The sequence below is a fragment of the Chaetodon trifascialis genome, chromosome 11 (assembly GCF_039877785.1).
Source record: "Chaetodon trifascialis isolate fChaTrf1 chromosome 11, fChaTrf1.hap1, whole genome shotgun sequence".
Taxonomy (NCBI): Eukaryota; Metazoa; Chordata; class Actinopteri; order Chaetodontiformes; family Chaetodontidae; genus Chaetodon; species Chaetodon trifascialis.
The window spans coordinates 9,131,688-9,152,159 of NC_092066.1; the positions used below are offsets into that span (position 1 = coordinate 9,131,688).

General features: G+C 42.6%; 1 protein-coding gene across 2 annotated transcripts in view; it reads right to left on the reverse strand.

The window, feature by feature from the left end:
- Positions 1-295: 295 nt before the first annotated feature.
- b4galt2 (UDP-Gal:betaGlcNAc beta 1,4- galactosyltransferase, polypeptide 2) overlaps positions 296-20,472 on the reverse strand; it is a 172,979-nt gene continuing 152,802 nt past the window's right edge. For both annotated transcript variants that reach the window (XM_070973854.1, XM_070973855.1), the window contains exons 7-8: positions 14,370-14,474; positions 296-4,297 (exon numbers count right to left, since the gene is read on the reverse strand). In XM_070973854.1, the coding sequence (XP_070829955.1) occupies positions 4,147-4,297; positions 14,370-14,474 (256 nt within the window). In that variant the 3' untranslated portion in view covers positions 296-4,146. The remainder of the gene's footprint in view (positions 4,298-14,369; positions 14,475-20,472) is intronic.

The following is a 20,472-nucleotide window of genomic DNA, read 5'->3' on the forward strand; positions in this document are numbered from 1 at the left end:
GATCATGTCGCCTGCTGTGTTTTCCCCATTCTGTATTCCAATCAAGTTTTCTTTTAACAACATCCTCAGCGTCACTTCACATGGAAACATGGCAGTCTACTGCAAAAAGTCACGATCCTACAGGTTTATGCCATTACCACTTTTAGTTATGCCTTTAAATACTACAATACCCATGAGCCTCAGCTGTCCCTGCTATGAAGAAGGACTGTCGTCAGCAAATTAGCCAACAAGCAAGAGTCGTGCTTCTGCCCTGTTAGCCCTGCATGTAACAGAACTTAGGGTCTGTGATTGGATGTTTCCTGCCAAATTGCACCGTGGGAGTTAATTTTTCCACCTATGTAATTATGTACACAGGCTTGTACCTGACTTTTTATCAAAGAATCCAGTATTTCCTGACACAGTTGAAGAACTTCAACCCTGATGCTTATATAACACTGAAAAAAAAATTAGAAAAAAAAAGGAAATGTTTTACCTCAGCAAACAGTGGTGCCAAAAATAGCTCCTCCAACTTTGCAGCTCTATGAAAGATGCTCTAGAGGTGCATTATGGGAAATGTAGGATCCAGTCTTTTTGGATCAGGTTATTTCAGCTTCTGCTGCTTCAGTTTTTGAGTTTGTTTTTCTTCATGTGTCTCTCAGAAGTCACCTAATGCTGTTGAATCACTGGAGTGCCCCTTTAACACTGCAAGAACAGGAAAAAATCCAAGCAACAACATCTGCTGTGTACTGTTTACAAGGATTACAAATCAGGTGAGTTAGAGGCAAAAGATGAAGAAATCAATTTGGGAACAAAGACATGACTGCATGACAAACTGAACTGAAACCAACCCCTCATATCCCACTTGAAAACAATGACTTTAAAGCAGGATGTGGGGCAGATCTGATACAAATCCGTAATATTGCACAGGGTAAGCTGTAAACAGTATAGAGAAGGTAGTCCGCCCAGCGAGGACACTGAAACCCACCAGGAAAGATCTGCGCTCAAATATCAAAACACGGAAAAGAGAAATGGTGAAATGGAAAAGGGTAGTCAGAGAAAGTGTGAGCAGAGAATGAGAAAAGGGGGAGGCAGATGGATTCTCAAACAGGGATGTGTGCTTAGAGAAAGAATAAAAAGAAAAATGAAGATACAGTAAGTGGCACAGATTCAGACACAAAGCGAGGCTCTGTCGATATCTATTGAAAGGAGAAGCACTCTTGTGAGACACAGCTGTGCCTGAAGTGGGCCCACCACAAAGCACAACAGAGTGCCATTGACACACACAGCCTGGACTGGCAGAGTAAGAAAGAAAGAGGCAATGAAAGAGGAGATAATGCAAAGAAAAAAGGGAAGACAGTTCGAATGAATGCATGTGTGTGTGGCAGGGAGCGCGTGCTGAGCAGAGGAGGTATTATACCATCCAACAGGCTCGAGGCGAAGATAACGGAGAGCCAAACAGATGGGGACATTTGTGCCAAGGCTGACCAAAGAAGAGGCCAAAAATACGCAGTTTTCGCCAAAATAAAAGCTCCGGATTGTTTTGAATGTTGCAAAATTCGATCAGTTACAACAGCGCACAGATAAAATCTGTCTGTTTAAGATGTCAGACAGGTATTTTGTATGGCCGTTTTCAAGATCTCGACTGAAGCCGAAACAAATACGCGTTACTCAAAACACAAATCTTCATGGACCACCTTTAAATGAGAAATAACGTTCCCTGAAGGCATCAGTTTGGTGTTTAGGCGTCAGCTGGAACAGCATCAACAGCAGAGACGAGGAACAACAAGACAAAGGAAGCAGAGTGACCGACGGAGTCATTATCAAAGATTTTGTTGGGTTTTTTCCACACAGGGAAAGTTATGAAACTCATATGAGACACAAAAAAGTTTTAAAATTAAAACAATAATAAAAAATGTGACTGTGAATTGATTAATTTATGGAATCTGAGAAGTGTAATAAAACAGATGCAGAGCTGACAGCCGGTGATAATATCTGAAGCAGCAATAGAGATGTTAGTCAAACCGCCCAAACCAGAACTTCTCATTACCGCCTTAAAATCCACAATTCAACACAGAAGACCTTCACTTTATAATTTCCTCTTTCCAGATATGATGGCCTTTTTCTCAAAGATAGAAAGAAGTAGACAGCAGAGAGAGAAAATGGCATAGTAACAGTTTCAAATGAGTTTTAATTAACTGTGATACTTTAGAAAAGTCTGACTTCAGGTTACATTGTAGGCTAAAAAATGACCTCCAAAACTCATCGCTTCTCACCGAGCCCTGTCTGCAGAGCCAGTGTAAACGTTACAAGAGCTTTTGTATCCGCAATCCTTTTCCTGTACAACACGAGCGATGACTCTATCCTGACAGCTCATTTCTGATCTTTAACCCCTTTGTGCGGGCTGCACGGTGGCGCAGCAGGTAGTGCGCGTGCCTCACAGCAAGAAGGTCGCAGGTTTGATTCCCGGGTCGGGCCTTTCTGTGTGAAGTTTGCATGTTCTTCCCGTGCATGCGTGGGTTCTCTCCGGGCACTCCGGCTTCCTCCCACAGACCAAAAACATGCTCATTAGGTTAATTGGTGACTCTAAATTGCTCCTAGGTGTGAGTGTGAGTGTGAATGGTTGTGTGTTTGTGCCCTGCGATCGGCTGGCGACCGGTCCAGGGTGTACCCCGCCTCTCGCCCGTTGACAGCCGAGATAGGCTCCGGCCCCCCCGCGACCCCGAAAGGGATAAGCGGCATAGAAAATGGATGGATGGAACCCCTTTGTGCACCAAGTATGTCCAGAAATTATGCCAAATGTCCAGTTTTCTCATGAGAAAAGCACATTTCTACTTCATCGAGCCTGTGCTTTAAGAAATATGAATGTACCTTCAGCTATTTGCGTGTTGTAGAGACCTTCAAAGCACAGATTACCAAAATAAACCCTGTCTGCAAGTGGAGTGAAAAAACAAAGTTTCCAGGAACCTAATCTCCACTACGTGCCACACGGGGTTACAATCATGACTGAGCTGTCAGTATATATCTGCCTTGTTGTCTTCAGTTCCTCGATTTCATTTCAAACGCGTTCCCGAGGCGGTTCCACCGCACTGCATTCAGCGCTGGAGAAGCCTCTTCATATCTTCAATATGTTTACGGGTGTTGCGAAACTTTTCCGTCGCTCTGATAAATCCGTTTCCGTCTCCAAAGTTTTCATGTCTGTATATAAAAAAAGCGAGAACAAAAAGAGAGTTCTCAGGAGTTCGCTGCTGCTGACGGACACGTTTTATCAGCGCGTCCCAGCACTGTTTGAGAGTCGTCTGCGGTAGATGCAGGCACAATACACATTCATTAATTGATACCGGAGGATTTGATTGAGTAATTAGATCCAAACAGGTGACTCCCTGACAAAAACGTCATTATTACATCGTCTGTTAGTGACTTCTTTGATATGCGATCCATCAGACTCAGTTCCATGGAGCATGTCACTCTCTCGACCATCACTTCAATCCTTGGAAAGCAACATTTCTGACGTTGGTTTGTTTGTCCACCAGGTTTGTTATTTTCCTGATATTTCATTTCCAAACCAGCAGGCATACCTCTTGTCCTTACATCCTGTAAAAAGCCTTTTTTTTTTTCATTTTGATTATGTTTCCTCGATCAAATATTCCAAGAAATCTCACTCGACGCCGCCCAGTATTTCAGCTCCACATGAAATTTTCCAACAATAGCTCGTGTCAGTACCCTCTGTCGATATTCCACCGGACGCCCTCCACTCTACAAACCATTGTTAATCAAAGCGCTGGCTTCCAAACTCTGGTCAGCCACTGATATTTGAGCTTTTGGTCCACACTCTTTAACTCTGAAGTCACTGATTGGTAAAGGTAGGAGGTGTGAAGCCATTGGCTGCTTGTAAAAGTTGCAGGAGGAAAGAGCCTGAGTCCTGGTTACAGAAATGGCTGAAATCTACAAAATAAAAAAAAGAAAGCAGAGAGAGAGAGAGAGAGAGAGAGAGAGGGGTAAAGAGGGAGAAAGCGACCATGATGTGCTTGTGGCTTTTTCCTCTTTCACTCCCACATCTGTCCAGATGTTCAGGATATGTGTTCTCTTCATCTCCTTCCAATAAGCTCCCTTCTTCTCGTCTTTTCCCCTCCAGTCAACGCGAGTCGACTCCCTCATCTTCCTCTCTCTCTAGCCCTTGAAAGGCCGGGGCGGTGGTTTGCCGATCTCCACAGAGATGTTTGTGTACAGAGGATACTTCTTGACCTGAACCAGTCTGTAGGTCAGAGAGCTGATGCCGTCCTTCTTCATCGTGTTCTTCGTGTTCTGTATTTTATTAAATCTGGAGGGCGGAAGACAAAGGAGAGGTGGGAGGGAGGGAGGGAGGGAGGGAGGGAGGGAGGGGAAGACAGAGAAGGTACAGAGAAATGAAGAAATTTTGATTAAACACAATACTGCCACAGCTTCAAAGTAAAATCTTGATTTTTACATGAACTTCTTTGTTTCTTCTGTGTGGGTGTATAAATGTGTTGGGCACAGGCACAGTCTTATTTTACAGAGGATCACATTGATTTTTGTAAATATCTGCTTATTCTGAATTTGACGAGAGCAACACATTTCAAACAAGTTGGGACAGGAGCAACTACAGACTGGGAAAGATGTGGAATGCTCCAAAAACACCTGTTTGGATCATCCATCCATCCATTTTCTATGCCGCTTATCCCTTTCGGGGTCGCGGGGGGGCCGGAGCCTATCTCAGCTGTCAATGGGCGGGAGGCGGGGTACACCCTGGAGGTAAACACACTCTGTTTGCAGATGATTGTGTTCTGTTTTTATTGACGTTTTAAACAGTGTCCCAACCTTTTTGGAAACAGGGTTGTAGCTCCAATGCAAGTATTTATTGACAAAATTAAGGTTTCTGTCACTCGGCCTGCATTGGGGAAAATATACAACAAATACAAATAATACAAAGGACGTCAGTGGCTATAATGATGTCAGATAGAGCAGAGAGACCTTTCTGGCTCATAACACCTTAAAACAAAACAGAACAGCTTCTACTGCTGCACATTTTTTGTTTCCTGTTGCATATGTCCACCAGTTGTGACCTGTTCAAAGAAAAATATTCAGTAATTAACAAGAAAAAGGCAAAGATTAAAGAAAAACCTTTAAAAAAAGTCTTCCTTTAAAAAAATCTTTCCTCTTTTATTAATCACTTTGACACCTCAAACTTATTACCAACCCATAGCAAGACTCCCCGTGACTCCGGGGAACCACTGAAATAAAGCACACCTGCTCTGTCATAGTTCAGCGTTCACCATTTCTACAATGAACCAATTACATAGAGAGCCTGTCACAGGAAACAAACACAACACACCTTGAGACCAAATCAATGCAGAAATCAGTCAGGAAATCAAAGTAATGTAACTACATATTGGAGAGGAAACAATAGTGCTCACACATGTCTTTATATACTTTAAAAACTCCATTTACAGCATGAATGCTAATATCTAAATCCACATTTAAACCCACAGGATGTAAAGCCTGATGTGTGTATTGATTGAAGTACTCTGTTTCTAATCCCTCCCTCTAGGTAACTGTACATGTTCAATAAGCTATAAGCAAAGAGAAGAAACTGCTGCCTACACATCCAGTTTCCTTTACTATGACGATCCTGACCAACAGGTGGTGCTATTGCATTGCAGAGACTCAGCATCAGTATTATATATATATATATATATATATATATCACATCCGCCTGGGTATGTTTGAATTATGCTGGAATCTCCTTCCTCATTGGCTGTGATTCAAGGGTTACATCAGAATCTGCTCTTATGTTAGAATCTGCTCTGATTTTAATAAAAAATTATTCACACAGTGTGTCAAACAGTTACGCAGTGCTGCTGCTGCTGCTGCTGCTGCTGCTGCTGCTGCTGCTGCGCTTCAGTTTGTGATGCAACCTCTGGCATTAGACCGCATTCAAAACACAAACTCTCCTGTCACTCCTGTAGTGGCATCAGTTTTTGCAGCCAGTCAGGATGGAAATTAGGCCACGGTGTGTGAGTGTCTAACAGCATGTTTACAGTACTCTTGTCTTAAAAGTGCCATTTTTTTTTTTTACCGTCTGTGAACAGTGAAAAAGCTGATTTGTGCAAACGCTCGGCCTTTTGGGAAGACAGCGGTGACTGACTCCAACAAAAGACGTTTTCTTAATGATATGCTTGGACGTGCAACTGGAGTTGACACTTCGCTCCGACATGGACCACTGAGTCTACGGGGCCTTGTCAGAACTGACTAGTGAGGATCTCTCTGCTCTCTCTGCGTCGCTTTCCCCTTCTCGCAAATCTAATCAAAAAACCGCTTTATTGGCATGAATGGGAGCAGGAAAAGTATTGTCAGGGATCTTGCCAGTGAACAATATAATAAAATAAGATACAAACAGAATTACATGTTCTCTGACTTCTACCAAGGATTGGCACCTTGATGTGAAAGGACGGGAATTGGTTTAAGATAAAGGGTGCAAGGAAAGGAAGGAGAGGAGAGGAGACAAGGCAGGTGACATGAAATGAATGAAGAGAAATGAGGGCTGGGTGGCAGGGGGAAAAAATGGAGGATAGATCTGCAGATATATAAATATTTCTAAGAAAAAGAGTGACAGATGGAGGGAGCAAGATAGACTGATATTAAAAATTAAGTGAATAAGACCTGCGGCAAAAAACAGAAATCTTTCGATGAATCTAGCAGGATTAAAAGCAGTAAACTAATCCCTACATACGTACAGAGAATATCAGATGCACGTACACTCAATCTGTGGGCGACACAGTGCTTCATCTCGAAACTATTAGTCTTACTTTTATTTTAGAGGGCGAGACAAAGACAGTCCTCCTTACATATTCATTAGCCTGATTTCCAGGCTGAGCCGTAACTGGGCTAAGAAAAGCTCTATTTTAATTCCACAGAGGGTCTCGATGGAAAACATTTCTGGTGTAGGATCTCAACAAGAGCTCGTCATGCCGGCTACAGGGGGCTATTTTGTTCTGGTGTCATGTATTTTGAGCTGGCCCCTTTCACCCTGTTGTAGAGAAATGTCTCCAAGGAACAGTTCATCATTTTGGGAAACATGCTTAATCTTACCATAGATTAATACCACCGGATGCTAAATATGAAGCTACGATGAGCAGCTGGTTAGCTTAATTTAGCACAAAGACTGGGAACAAGGGGGAAGTAAATCACTGAATTGTTGAATTTACACTTTTCTTTTTGTACGGATGAAACAAATGAGATGTTAATTAGTGAAAGTTAGAGCGGCTGGTGGGCAGATGTTGTTATTGCCGGGCAGAGCCATGCTAGCGATTTCCCTCTATTTCCAGTCTTTATGCTAAGCTAAGCTAACCGGCTGCTTGCAGTAGTGTGTTACCGTGCAAACACGTGAATGGTATCAATCTTCTCATCTAACTCTTTGGGCAAGTGACTATCGCCCAAAACGTCAAAATACTCCTTTAAGGGACTTTAAATGAGACTAAATTTACTACACTTCTACATTTTTACATAGGCTATTCACACACACACACACACACACACACACACACACACACACACACACACACACACACACACACACACACACAGACATAAATCAACCCAAACACACACACTCAAACACACCCCATACACCCTCTATCTGCACTGTCCCACGATGATAACATATGAATGGAATATTGAACAATGTTACTGGGAGACTAGTTCATTTGCAATGCATGAAGCGCCTTTGCAAGACAAAATGTGTGTGTGTGTGTGTGTGTGTGTGTGTGTGTGTGTGTGTGTGTGTGTGTGTGTGTGTGTGTGTGTGTGCTAACCGATACTCCAGGCTGGTGATGAATGTGCCTCTTTCTTGCTTCCGCTGGCCCAATATCTCATTGCTATGCCTAACCAGCATCTCCGAACAGGCTGAGAGAATGGACTCCTGTGTGAGAGCGCGTGCACGTTTGAGCCAACGTGTGTGTATGTGTGTGTCTGAATGCAGAGGAGACAGTAAACATTCATCAAACAGTCGAGACGGCGCTTCCCTTGGTAAACGCTGGACATTACGCAGGTACTCCAGATAAACTCTCCCAAAAGGCTCAATCATTAATCTGAATCTAAACAGAGAGGCGACCCCGCACCTGAAGACAAAGAGCGGAATCAAAAGCGCAGTTTATCGGTGTAACTGAGTGACAGGCCGGTGTGCTCGGCCCGGCTCGTAAAACTGGGTTTTTTAAGAGGCATTTCTAAAAGACAAATGGATGTTGTTGGTTGCTGCTGCAGATGTGAGTGGTTCCAGGTTCACTTTCAATCATAAAGCTGTGGAAGGCGGGGGAGTGAAGAGGGTCCCTGCGACTTTACCTGTCGCTTAACTGCTGCGCAAGTCACAAATGTCAATCCAGACCGAACTCTAAGCTGCAGCTGTGCGTCTCGGCGAGCCGTGGTTCATAATTTATGACCCCATGATGCCTAATGTGATTCAGTGATCATCTCACACAAGACCAATATGGTATCGTATGATCTTGGCAGAACTCAGACCTGCATCTGTTCTTCAGGGAAAAGAAACCAGCGTTTTTCTTCATGGAAACTTGTTAAATTCTAATAAAAGCGCAGAGTAATGGAAGAGGTCACTGCTAGCGGCAGTAGTTTCAACTAACAAACAAAAATGCAAAGCGCCTGTGTTGTGTTTACTGACACTGTGACTTGATGCTGCTTTGGTTTTGGCTCAGTCTCACTTGTCAAAGAGGTTTTAATCTCAATGTGACTTCCTGCTTAAATAAAGGTCACCTCCTGACCTTTCCTCTACCGTCATCATCATCATCATCATCATCATCATCATCATCATCATCAGGTCAAAATCTCATTTTGTCCAACACTTTGATTTATAAGCAAATCCCTGTAAAACTACTGACATTGCCACAGCCTCAGCTTTGTGTTTAGCATTAATTAGCAAAAATTTGTATGCTAATATGCTAAATCAAGATGGAGAACATGGTAAACATGCTAAACAACTCTTTGTTAGAACTGTCATTCTGAGCACGCAGATGTTAGCATGTAGCTCAAAGCACTGCTTGCTAAAGTGAGATACCTCACTCACTTCTGGTAACCGAACAACTCTTGCCGTTACCTAATTTTTTCCCCTTTTTTGTCAGATTTTTCCCAACCACAAAATACCAGATGACTTGACAGACGGAGGGTTTAACGCTCTCTTGCAGAGAAATCGAAGAACCCTCAAACTTCAGCAGATGGAGAGCGATGAATTAAAATGTTCTGAGATACAGAGAGAGTAAAGGAAGAAGCAAACGCCTCTCTCCTCCCATCCACACTGCCTGGATGCCGCCATGAGGTGGCCATCCCTCCTTTCACAACCTCCTGATTATTCTGAGCCGCCACGCTTGAGTTAAGTCCAAATGCCACTTCTTTTCAAAAGATCCTTTAAGCCGAAATTTCCGAGACGCTATAACGAGTGTCCAGAAGGGCTGTAAAAAATGAAGTTTGTGCCTACTAATACGCCGCTATTTTCTCCTCCTCGCCACAGTTATGAATAATGTATCGGCCCCAAATAAATAGCGTCCCTGTTGGTGTCACCTCTTATTGAGGAAGTCTGGTCCGCAGACCAGAGAGAGAGCACAGAGCGATGAGCGAGACGAGGAAGGAAAACAGGAATTGAGTATCAAGCAGACACACACACGCCGGCCTAAACTCAGACACACACACACGCACACTTTCTTTCAGTCTAGTGGTTGATTTATTGATTTTGATGAAGGCAACTAGACTAGTCTGACCTAGCCGGCCCTCTCCTCTATTGGTGTCATTTCAGCAGGCAATTACTGAGGGATGGCTGAATCTTCCTCTCTCTAACACACACACGTACATACTCACTCACACACACACACACACACACACACACACACAAAACGATGATTGATGACATATTACGCAGGCCTGGTTATTTCACACATCTCCACATTTAAGTTATTGCTGCCATTTCACAGTGTAGATTGTTACGTTTAAAGTTAAAGCACTTCTAAGGTGGACGTCTGGCGTCTCACTAGTTGGAGTTGCAGTGTGAACTTGTCGCAAAGCTCCACTTTTGGCTAATTTGTCTCACGTGCAGATGCCTCCAACAGGTGATTTTTGGCATATCGAGTTCATAGAAGGTCAATAAATGCTTAATAAACGCAGGATCTGGAGGTAGAGGTAAGATCGGCCCTAAAAAATCCAGCCCGACCCGACCCAGGCCCGCGGGTATTAAAGCCCGACCCGGCCCGATCAATTAACTTGATTTGCAGGCCCGAGCCCGGAACAAACCCGAAATTTTATGTATATTTTTTTATATATTTTATATATATAAGTTTTCTTAATGTTAAAATAATCTACATATTTTTATGATCATTATAAATGCATTTACACAATGAAATAACGCTGGAAAAGTTTGTTAAAGATATTTCTGTGTGTGATATTGTGCTCACGTGGACGCGCCTCTCTGACAAGGAGAGGAACGGCAGCAGGAGCAGGTCTCTGGGCTTCATTGTAGATCACAAGGAAGGGCATCTGAGATACACGGGGTAAAGCCTCCAGAGCGCAGCAGGTTCACTGTAGTCTTCGTTACCAAAGGCGGAAACAAACAGACTTTAAAAATCCTCCGCTGGAGACTGCGCGCACGGATGAATCCATTCATACATGTTTCTGGACCAGCTGCTGTTTGCAGAAGTCAGACCTGCTGAGGTAGGTGGTCCAGGGCGGTCATCTCGGTGTAAAGTGCGTATTGTGCGGGAGTTCAGTCTCGGGTCTCGTCCTCTTGAACATCTGGCATTGAGCGCTGCGTAAAGCGCGCGCGTGTCCCGAGCCGTGTATTTGGTTATTACAGACTTCAAATAAATATATATTTATTTAAAAAAAATTAGCGAGAGAGAAGCCCGGCCCGACCCGACCCAAAGTTAATAATTGACATTTTGGGCCCGACCCGGGCCGAATTTCGGGCCGGGTCGGGCTCGGGCTCGGGCTCGGGCTTAAGATCTTACCTCTATCAGGAGGTGAGCAAGAAAAAAAAAAGTTCCAAACATATTTTCATCCTTTTTCTACAGACAGGTTTCACGTCTCTGCGGCATTCAGCAGGTAATTAAAAACAACCTTCCTTTTCTTTTCAGCTGACGTCATAGCCTCCTCTTTTGCCTAATTTTCCTCCCTCCCACACCTGTATAAGTGGGTGGATTTCATTCTTAACTGTCGGCATAGAGACGAGCACACTATACGTCATCACATCAACAGCAGTCAGTGAAAGGTATGAATGTGAGGCCAGGATGTGAGCAAGGTTTCCTCTGTTCAAGCTCCTTAGAAACCGAACACTTCGCGTTTTACCACCTTTTCAGATAAATAAGTCGCTGCCTGCTTCTTACAATAACCATTAGCATTACTAAAGAAGTGAAGCAGAATAATCAGTGAAGGTGTTACATCATATCCTCACCATTAAAAAGCCTTAATTTCTCACATCAGGAATGAAAATGTTGGGCTCAGACTCTTTTAACCACAAGCTGAACAATCAGTTTTCAGCGCCAACTCAGAATTTATTAAGCTAACTTTGTACTTATGAGCTTTTGGAAGTGAATGAATGTGAGTTCACACGCAGGTGCAGCAAACACAAGTGAAGCCATTAAAGTGTGATTCGCTTTCTTTAAATTAAATATCCAGCAACAATTTAAACCAGATCTTCGAAAAGTTTCGAGCTGAGGCTTTGAAAAGTTCAAATTCTCGTTCTCCCTTCATGTTTAGACTGAACTTCTTCAAATGTTCAAACCAAACAGAATATTTCACTGAACATGTGATATATTATGCATCAGAGACTCAAACAACATACGTTCTGCGGCTATATGCAAAATTCAAATCAAACACATCACAGTTTGTTGGGCTGTCACTCGTCTCTCACACACTCTCGCTGCCTGCATTTTTAATCTCCTTATAAACCAATTTAGGAGCCGCAACTGAACGAGACCTCAGCTGCGCGCCCTGACGTAGTTCCTGTCAGAATGCTGTGATACAATAACGTCGCATGAGATCAAACTAAAACAATATTGGAAGAGGGGACAGAGTTCACTATATCTTCATTCTGGCCCAGCAACAGCAGCTATCGATTTTTGTGTTGAGAGGCATCGTTGCCCGGCCCATCCAGGCGTGAAAACGGGGGCTCTTAGAGGAGAATAAACAGTGATAATCCACATTTAAGCAGCTTAATGTGAGGTGCTATACTCCTGGTGATTAATGTGTCTAGAAGGGCTCATCTCTGCATGTTGGGTCTCATTCATCAAACCATAAAATAACACACTTACACAGGAAGCATTTTTACACATTTGTCTGAAAAGCAATTTAAATGGGAACGGCAAAAAGAGCAACATTTAAGCCCCCGGGCGCAATCGCCGAAAGGCAATTTTTGGTTTATTAAAAATGTTTTGTCCTTGCCATTTTAAAATCTTCCAATCTTTTAGCGGCCAGGAGGAGCAAGCTTTCCCATCTGATGAAATCTTTATCCACAGATCTGATGACTTCACCAAAACTACCACGACTCATTCAGTAGTTTCGGTCTCAAGCTGCAGAAGCTGAATTTTAATTAACACTTTGAGGACCAGAGGTTCTTCTGGCATCTTTTTAATGCGTGTGTTTTATTTATGAAACATGTCCTCGTGTCTTCATGCAGTTCAAGCGCTTCATGCATGAATCTTTTAACATCCTGTGATGAGTGAAATGTTTTGTCAGTTAGGAAACATGTTTCTCTCCTAAAACAGAAAAAGCACCGGACTCACTGTAAGACCATATTAAGGGCTTTTTTCTGGCTTTATGACAGAGAAACTGTCTCAGTTGGATAGTATAGTTGTTAGAATAGTAAAGAGTAGTTAGACATACAGTATATCCTGTGCTGTAGCTTCCACTGAGGACACTGAGGCCCTCAGTAGTTTGGAGAGCAGCTTCACACCAGGACCCTCCCGGGGTTTTTAGGTCATTCAAAACTTACACATGGTTGGTATTTCTGAGTCGATGGACTTAAATTTGACTACTGTAAAACCAACAAAAATCAAACATATAAAGGATTCAGGATTTGTCCACCAGGAGAATTCCTGGCAGCGAGGGGAAGACAATGAAACACTGGAAATAAGATGTGCAGAAAATATAATGGACCACTTAACAGAATAAATAAATGATGGAAAAAATAAATAATGTATCATTTTAGAGACTTGTGACAACTGTGGGGTTGGAGTGTGTTTCTCTCATGTATCCTGTTAATAACGAAGGCTGACAGGAAAGACACAAACAGAAGAAGACAAAGACACATTTTAGTTTCAGGAGACTGTTTGTCATTTAAAATGATAAATACTGAAAGAGTAAAAGTAAAGAGTAACTTAACGTTAATGTTTCAGAAACCGGAATATTGACCGCATGTAAACGTAGTGAATGATGTCAGTAATGTGCTTTGTTGCACCCGTAACCACACCCCACAGTGATGTCACTGGGTGCTGGAGCACACCTGTGCATCACTGCAGCAAGGTGAGAAGTTAAACCACCGGAGGTCAGTAAATGACTTTAACAGGTGAAAAAGCGAGATCGGAAGTCCATCCATCCATTTTCCATACCCGACTATCCCTTTTTGGGGTTGCGGGGGGGCTGGAGCCTATCCCAGCTGTCAACATGCAAACAGGAAGGCCCTGTCCAACCCAGGGATTGAACCGGTGACCTTCTTGCTGTGAGGCATGCACACTACCTGCTGCTCCACCGTGCTGCTCTTTTTATCTCGCAGCATAATTAATGACTGCCTTAAAGGACAATTTCTGATTTTACGAGAGTTATTATTCACTGAAACTTTCAAAATATCGCATGTTTGCCCAAATTTACCTCAGCAAATAACATCAACCCCCCAAACTCCAACATTGGACTGTCCACCAAAAAAACGGCATATGAGCATATAAATCTCAGCAGCCAGTGAAGCAGTTAGAAAAATAATCTATAATAACAGACTTCATATAATAAATAATACATGAGGTCAGAGGTCAACAGCAGGCAGCTCTCAGGTGGGGATTTTGAACATCTAAATGAAACCATCACTGATAAAAGCTTAACATATTTTTAACATGTAATTTCAGCTGAAGTGGGCAGAATGAAGGCAGATTGTGTGGATGACAAAGGACAGAGGACTTCCTCATGTTTCAGTCCGTGGCTCCGTAACTAACACTAATCACAAGGACATGTTATTGATAGCGTGCCCTTTGCGGTGCCACATAATCATAATTCTCTCCGATGGAGACGAAAAAGTTGGAAAGAAACATCTGAACCATGTAGCTACGACACAAAAGCAGCGCGATCGATCCGAATGCGAAGCCGGAGAACGAGTTTGGACAATGATGCAGTACCTCTGCGGGTTGGGCTCGTTGTGTTTGTCTCTCTCGTGTTTAATCATTCTGTAGCGGCCGATGCGAACGTCTGGCCTGGACACCTTCATCCCATTCAGAGTGATTCTGCAACACACAAAGATACAATATCTATTAGAGAGAGAGAGAGGAGGAAACAAATAAAGACAGAGACGAGGGAAGAAAAGACGCAGAATAAGAGAATAAATAACAAAGTGACAAGAGAGGGAGAGCACCTGAGGTTTCATGAAGAAATGAAGTGGAGCCGAAACTAATTATTATTTTCATTATCTTTTAATCTGTTTTTGTCATCCACTGATTATTCATTTAGTTTATAAAACGTCACAAAACAAAGGAAAATTACCAACACTTGTTCCCATAACCCGAGCTGATAGGCACATATTTTCATTATTGATTAATCTCTCAATTACTTTTTTTCCATTGATTGATCAAGCGTTTGGTCTACAAAGTGTGCTTGAGGTGATGTCAAAAACCCCAAAAATGATCAGGTTATTGTCACATGATACTGAAAAAAACAGGACATCTTCACATGAGAAGCTACAACTGAATATTTTGGTAGTTTTGCTTGAACTTAAACGATTAAACAATCAGCAAAAATTCCATTTTTTTTGTCAATCTCTTAATGGACTAACCATTTCTCCACAGAAAAGCATCACTGGAATACAAATAAGTGAATATAAATGAATAAATCTTCTGCGTTTCCTTGCTGAGCCATCCATTATATTATCTATTATTTCCAATGCAGAGAGCAGCTGCACTCTTTCCACGCAGGAGACATAACATTAGGCTGATTTTAACAGTCAAAAACGGACTTCCAGTATGGAAGAGGAATGATTACAGCGGTCAATAACTCCTTCAATGGGAATATAAATACTGTATTTAGACATATTAAAGTAAGATAAATCCAAACCTATATCTAAGGTGGAAGAATTTGTGGTGGTACATCTGAAATCTCGACCCATTAACACCAAAATATTCTTCTCTGACTTCTGCTGGCTCGTGGCATTCAAGCACTCACCGCACTTCTTCGCTCAGGGTTCTCGGGGCGTTTCATAATCCCCCTAAAGGCAGCACAATACAAACTGTGTAGCACACGAACAAATGAACAAACAAACAGAGACCCCCTCGGCTCTCGCTGAACAACCTCAGCTCGAGTCGGAGATGTTTATGGCGCCCGGAGAAACAAATCGAGGAGCTGTGAACTTTGCGGACACCAGCTGGGGAAAAGGCTGGGATTTAGAGCGCGTCAGTTTAAACAAAGCGTGAGATCAGAACTTTGAGACAGAGCGGTAACGTTGTATTACCACAGTGATGCAATACAAGGGCAAACCTGCAGAGAGATTTATATCTAATGCAACAACAAACGGAGTGGCGGCAACACAAACAACAGATTTGTTCCACATAAAGCCCGATTTAAACCCAGAGGCTGGCAGAGGCATTGATATTCATACCTGCAATGACAGAAAGGATTGTATAAGTGTGTCCTGAATGAGCAATTTTTATTTGTCGCAACGCTCTGATTCGTGCAGTCTCGCTGTCTTAAAAGGCATCCATGCCTGATATTGCTCCTCCACAACTGCTCGTCTCCCCTGCACTTCCAGTGCTTCCTCTTGTCTCTTTACTCACCACTTTCTCCTTCTTCCCCCAAACTTCCTTCTCTCTTTTCTATTTAACTGATTTTCTGATCTGTTTATTTCTCCTCTTCTCTTATTTCTTATTTCTCTCCTTCTCTGTTTTTCCCCCTATTATTGCTCCGCAAGGCTGATGCCAGTTTCCCTGAATATGCCAGGCTAAGGCACATATTTAACGTACAGACGTGAGAATGGCATTAATCTTCTCTTGTAGCTCTTGTTAAGAAAGCAAAATTAATTTTTATTTTCCAAACTGTCAAACTATTCCCCCAGAGAGGTGATATAACTTCTGAACTTCCTGTGCAAGCTCCCTCTGCATCCAGTAATTATGCTAAGCTAGGCTGTGTTGGTATATTGGCTGAATTCTTCCATCGCACCTCCTTTCCACTTCTCCTCTCTCTCTTTTCATATCCCCCTTCTTCATGTTCTTTTCACCTCACCTCGATGCTTTTCTCTTCACGGCTTGCTTCTTTTCACCTTCCTCCCACCCTCTCCTTTCTTTATCTCTCAGCTCGTCTCTTCTCCCTCAGTTCTCCCCTCCTCTCTTTTTTCCCTCCCTTCCCCTTTTATTTTTCTTCTCTCCTTTACAGACCAGCGAAATGTAAATAACCCAGAATGCAGCCCTGTGCCATCAAAAGCACATCAACCATAAGAGGCACGACCCAAACTCCATCCAAACAAGCCTCCTGTAAATAAATTCATTGGAAAACAAAACAACACAGCTTTGTCTCACTTTTTTTGTCTCTCTCAAGTCTCAGTGACTTTGCTGACTTGGCACACATGCATAGATGATTGCCTTTGTCAGTGTGTGCGCGTGTGCACATATGAGCATGCATGCATGCATTTGCATAATTTAGAGATTTATTATGGTGCAAATAATGTGAAAGTGCGAGGGTGAGCAAGACCGTCCTCTTCTTCTCTTCCACAGATTTTTCAGTGCAGCGAGCTTAGTTATACATTATGCACGGTTATGCATCTTTAAAATAATCGCCTTTGTGCCCGCTGCCCTGCAGAGTCCGTAAGGCTTGAGCTACGAATGAGAATCTCTGCTTCTTCATATGTTTCAGTACGAATCTTCATACATTATCTATAGAATTTCAGATTCAGTTCCTGATACATATTTCAGAGCAGATAAAAATGTGTTTGTTTTGGTGTTTTTGGCTGTGTTTTGATGAGACTTGTGCAGCGGTGGTAGCAGATTCATTATTAAGTTAAAGTACCAAAACCACAATGTAAAATACTCTGTAAGTCCTGTATTTAAAATCCTCCTGAAGGAAAAGTGCTAATATTAATATTGATATAAATAGTGGCACATCATTGCATAGACCGTTGTAGTTGGCCGAGGTGGAGCTAGTTTTAAATACAGTTTTATTCCAGTGGTTTCCGGCCGAGGGGTCACTCCCCTCCAATGCATCACAAGATAAATCTGCAGGGTTGTAAGAAGATTAATGGCAAAGAAGAAAAGCAAAGATTTACTACAGAAATTTGGATTCATTTTTCATCTCTGCACGTTTGTGAAATGTTGAATAGTTTCACCCGTTTGGGCCTCAGTCAGCTATTGAAATGTAACCACCTGAGAGGTTTAAAGGGGAAATGTCTCCTCTGTGGAAAAGCTAATGACTCATAGACATTTGAAATGTGACAAGGGACCCGGAGTGGACATACCTTTTTGTAAGGGGTTACAAGGGGTTATTGGAGTTTATATTATTATCATATATGTATGCTCTTACGTAGTAATTTAATCTGTAAAGTAATAATATCAGTCAGAAAGATGCAGTGGAGTAAAAAGTAGTCTTGCATAGCTACACCTAGCTTCCCACTTTGTTTTAGCTCTTTATTGTTGTGGTTCAGTCTCATCAGCCTTGTTTGGAGCAGCAGCAAACGGCTTTTTTCAGACAAACTTTTCAGATTAAGCTTTTTCGATAAACCGGCTGCACACCATCTGTCCAGCACTGAGCGGGCAGACAGACAAAGTTAGCAACTAACTGGTGAATGATGATGTTGCTCTGTATCGTCAAGACGTGTAAATAACCAGCCGTTACTAACAAGGTCAATTTACAGCTTGTTGTGCTGCCCCCAAGTGGCCAAGACAAATAAATGAGTGCAGGCTGAAACCATTCGATACAACACATTTAAAAGCAAACAATGCACTGGATTTACTTCAGCTTTAAGGTAAGTCACAGCAGAAATGGGTATGAGGGTGACTCAGACTTCTAATACAAGCGTGCAGATGAAAGAATAAACCACATTACCGATCCGTTTGTCTAATGAAATCATTTGAAGCCTGCGTGTCCACTTTTTAGTCCGAGGTGACGGTCAACTGGACCGTAACACTTCAAGCAATCAAGCAAATAATCCTCAGAGAAAGTGGAGGCAGTTCGCCGGCGTCCCAAACACAAGTTGATCGGAGTGTGTTGTGCTTGTGTGAAAGATTATCAGAGCTTCCTTGAAATCTGTGTCTTTGGCTGCGTCCTTGTGTCGCCGTTAACTTCCCTGTCTGCGTTCAAAAAAAATCCTCTTTGAAAGTCTCACAAAACACTCTGAGGGTGGGCTGGCTCTCCATCTCATCATCTGTCAATATGAATCTATGCATGATGATTAAATGCTGGTCCAAGACACACACACACACACACACACACACACACACACACACACACACACACACACACACACACACAAGGCAAAGCTCTTACTATTCCACACGTATGCACGCTCCAACACTGTGATAAATGAAGCTCAGGGCTGTTCAGTCTAATAGGGTTTGCTGGGTTTCAGAGGGACATTATGTGCAAAAAATGTCCATAAGAAACATCCACTTCAGTTCCGACCTTGTCGGGTTGTGTGTTTTTGTGAGCGTGCTTTTGTGCATGCATATGTGTGTCAGTTGTAATGAAGTGTGCGCTCACTAATCAGCTGGCTCCTCTTCATTCTCGTCGACAGAATCGCGTCCTTGAACCAAAACAAAACGTCAGCCTGAGTGCCGACACACAAACACTCCAGCAGCACATCAGCGCGGTCATTATTTTTCACTACTCTGACAGGCGGTGGGCAGTAACATGGCGTGACAGCGTAGTGTGAATATTATGTAAGGGAAAGGACTGTGAGGATATAGTGGAGCTGCAGCATGGAAAGCTTCAGCGCTCTCAGTGTGATGTATATAATCCAGAGCAGACACATTCGACAGACCGCTCCACTGAAACACAGCAGGTAGGTGGCTGCTGTAAAATTCCCCAGTGTGTGGGACCTTTAAGCATTTTCTGACTTTTTTTTTTTTTTTGGCGAGTCAAGTAAAAGCGATTGGGAACAGCAGGGTAACAAAAGTGGAGACAGAAGTAGACCACTCCGTCTTCAGAGACTGGGTCAGGACTAGATGTTGGCGCCATAGCGAGATGAAAGCCAGCGCTTCTGATTTTTGGCCAAGTCAAATTGCGAATGCAGGCTGAATATTTCACACTGCTGCCGCTTGACAAAACATTCAGCTGGTGAAGCACAGGGTGGCTTTTATTGTGAAGTTACTGGAAATGCAATGGGCTGAACTCTTGGAGCTTTACATGAGGCAATTATATCCTGATTGAGCTGTTTCTCTGGTCAGCAGTGGAGCAAAAGGCTCCATATAAACGCAAATACAGCTAGAGCGAATCCATTAAACATTATAGTCTGCTTAACTAACGGAGGCACAGAGTCCAAGTCTTTCTCCAGACCTCTTTAAAATATTCCTCAAATCTTATTGAACTTTTCACCAGAGTCACTGCTATCGTTTCTCCAAGCGTATTGAGGAAGTCATTTCACGCAGCCACTGTTTAAAAGCCGATGCAAAAGCTCATTTCCAGTTCTTCAAGATAACAAGCGAGCGTAGTGTGACCTTTTCAAACGCAAGAGTCTTCTGTAAGAGCATCTCCAGAGCAGCCGAAAAGACCCACCTCTATCTTTCTGTCCCAGTGCAGGTGAAAAATATCCTCCCAGCATTTAACAAGACACGGAGAAGTTAAAAAGAGGTGAGTTATGCCATACTTCAGGCCCCGCCATACCTTACATCAATCACAGAGACATGATACAGATGAATAAAATGCTCTGGAGTAACGCAAACAATGAATCACTTTGAAACGAATGAGTCGAGCTCCAATATTTACTGAACGAGACCGCGTCCTCTTCAAAGCTCCCTCCTGAACACTGAGGGAAACTTCTTTAGCCCATTCAGGCCTCATCTAGGATAGAAAATTAAAAGTCTGGACTTATTTACATCATTGTCCTCAGTGTTTACACAGTCTACCAACCTTTGTTAAGATGGAGACAGGCATTCAGTGTCTGACAGGAAGATATATTTAGGAAGCAAGAACTCGAAAACTGATTCATATGAAGCAAAAATATAATAAAAGCTTTTCAGAAAGCAGAAAAAAATAGAAATCCTGCCATAAAAGACAACAAATTCAAGACACGATATTAAGTGGCGGGAC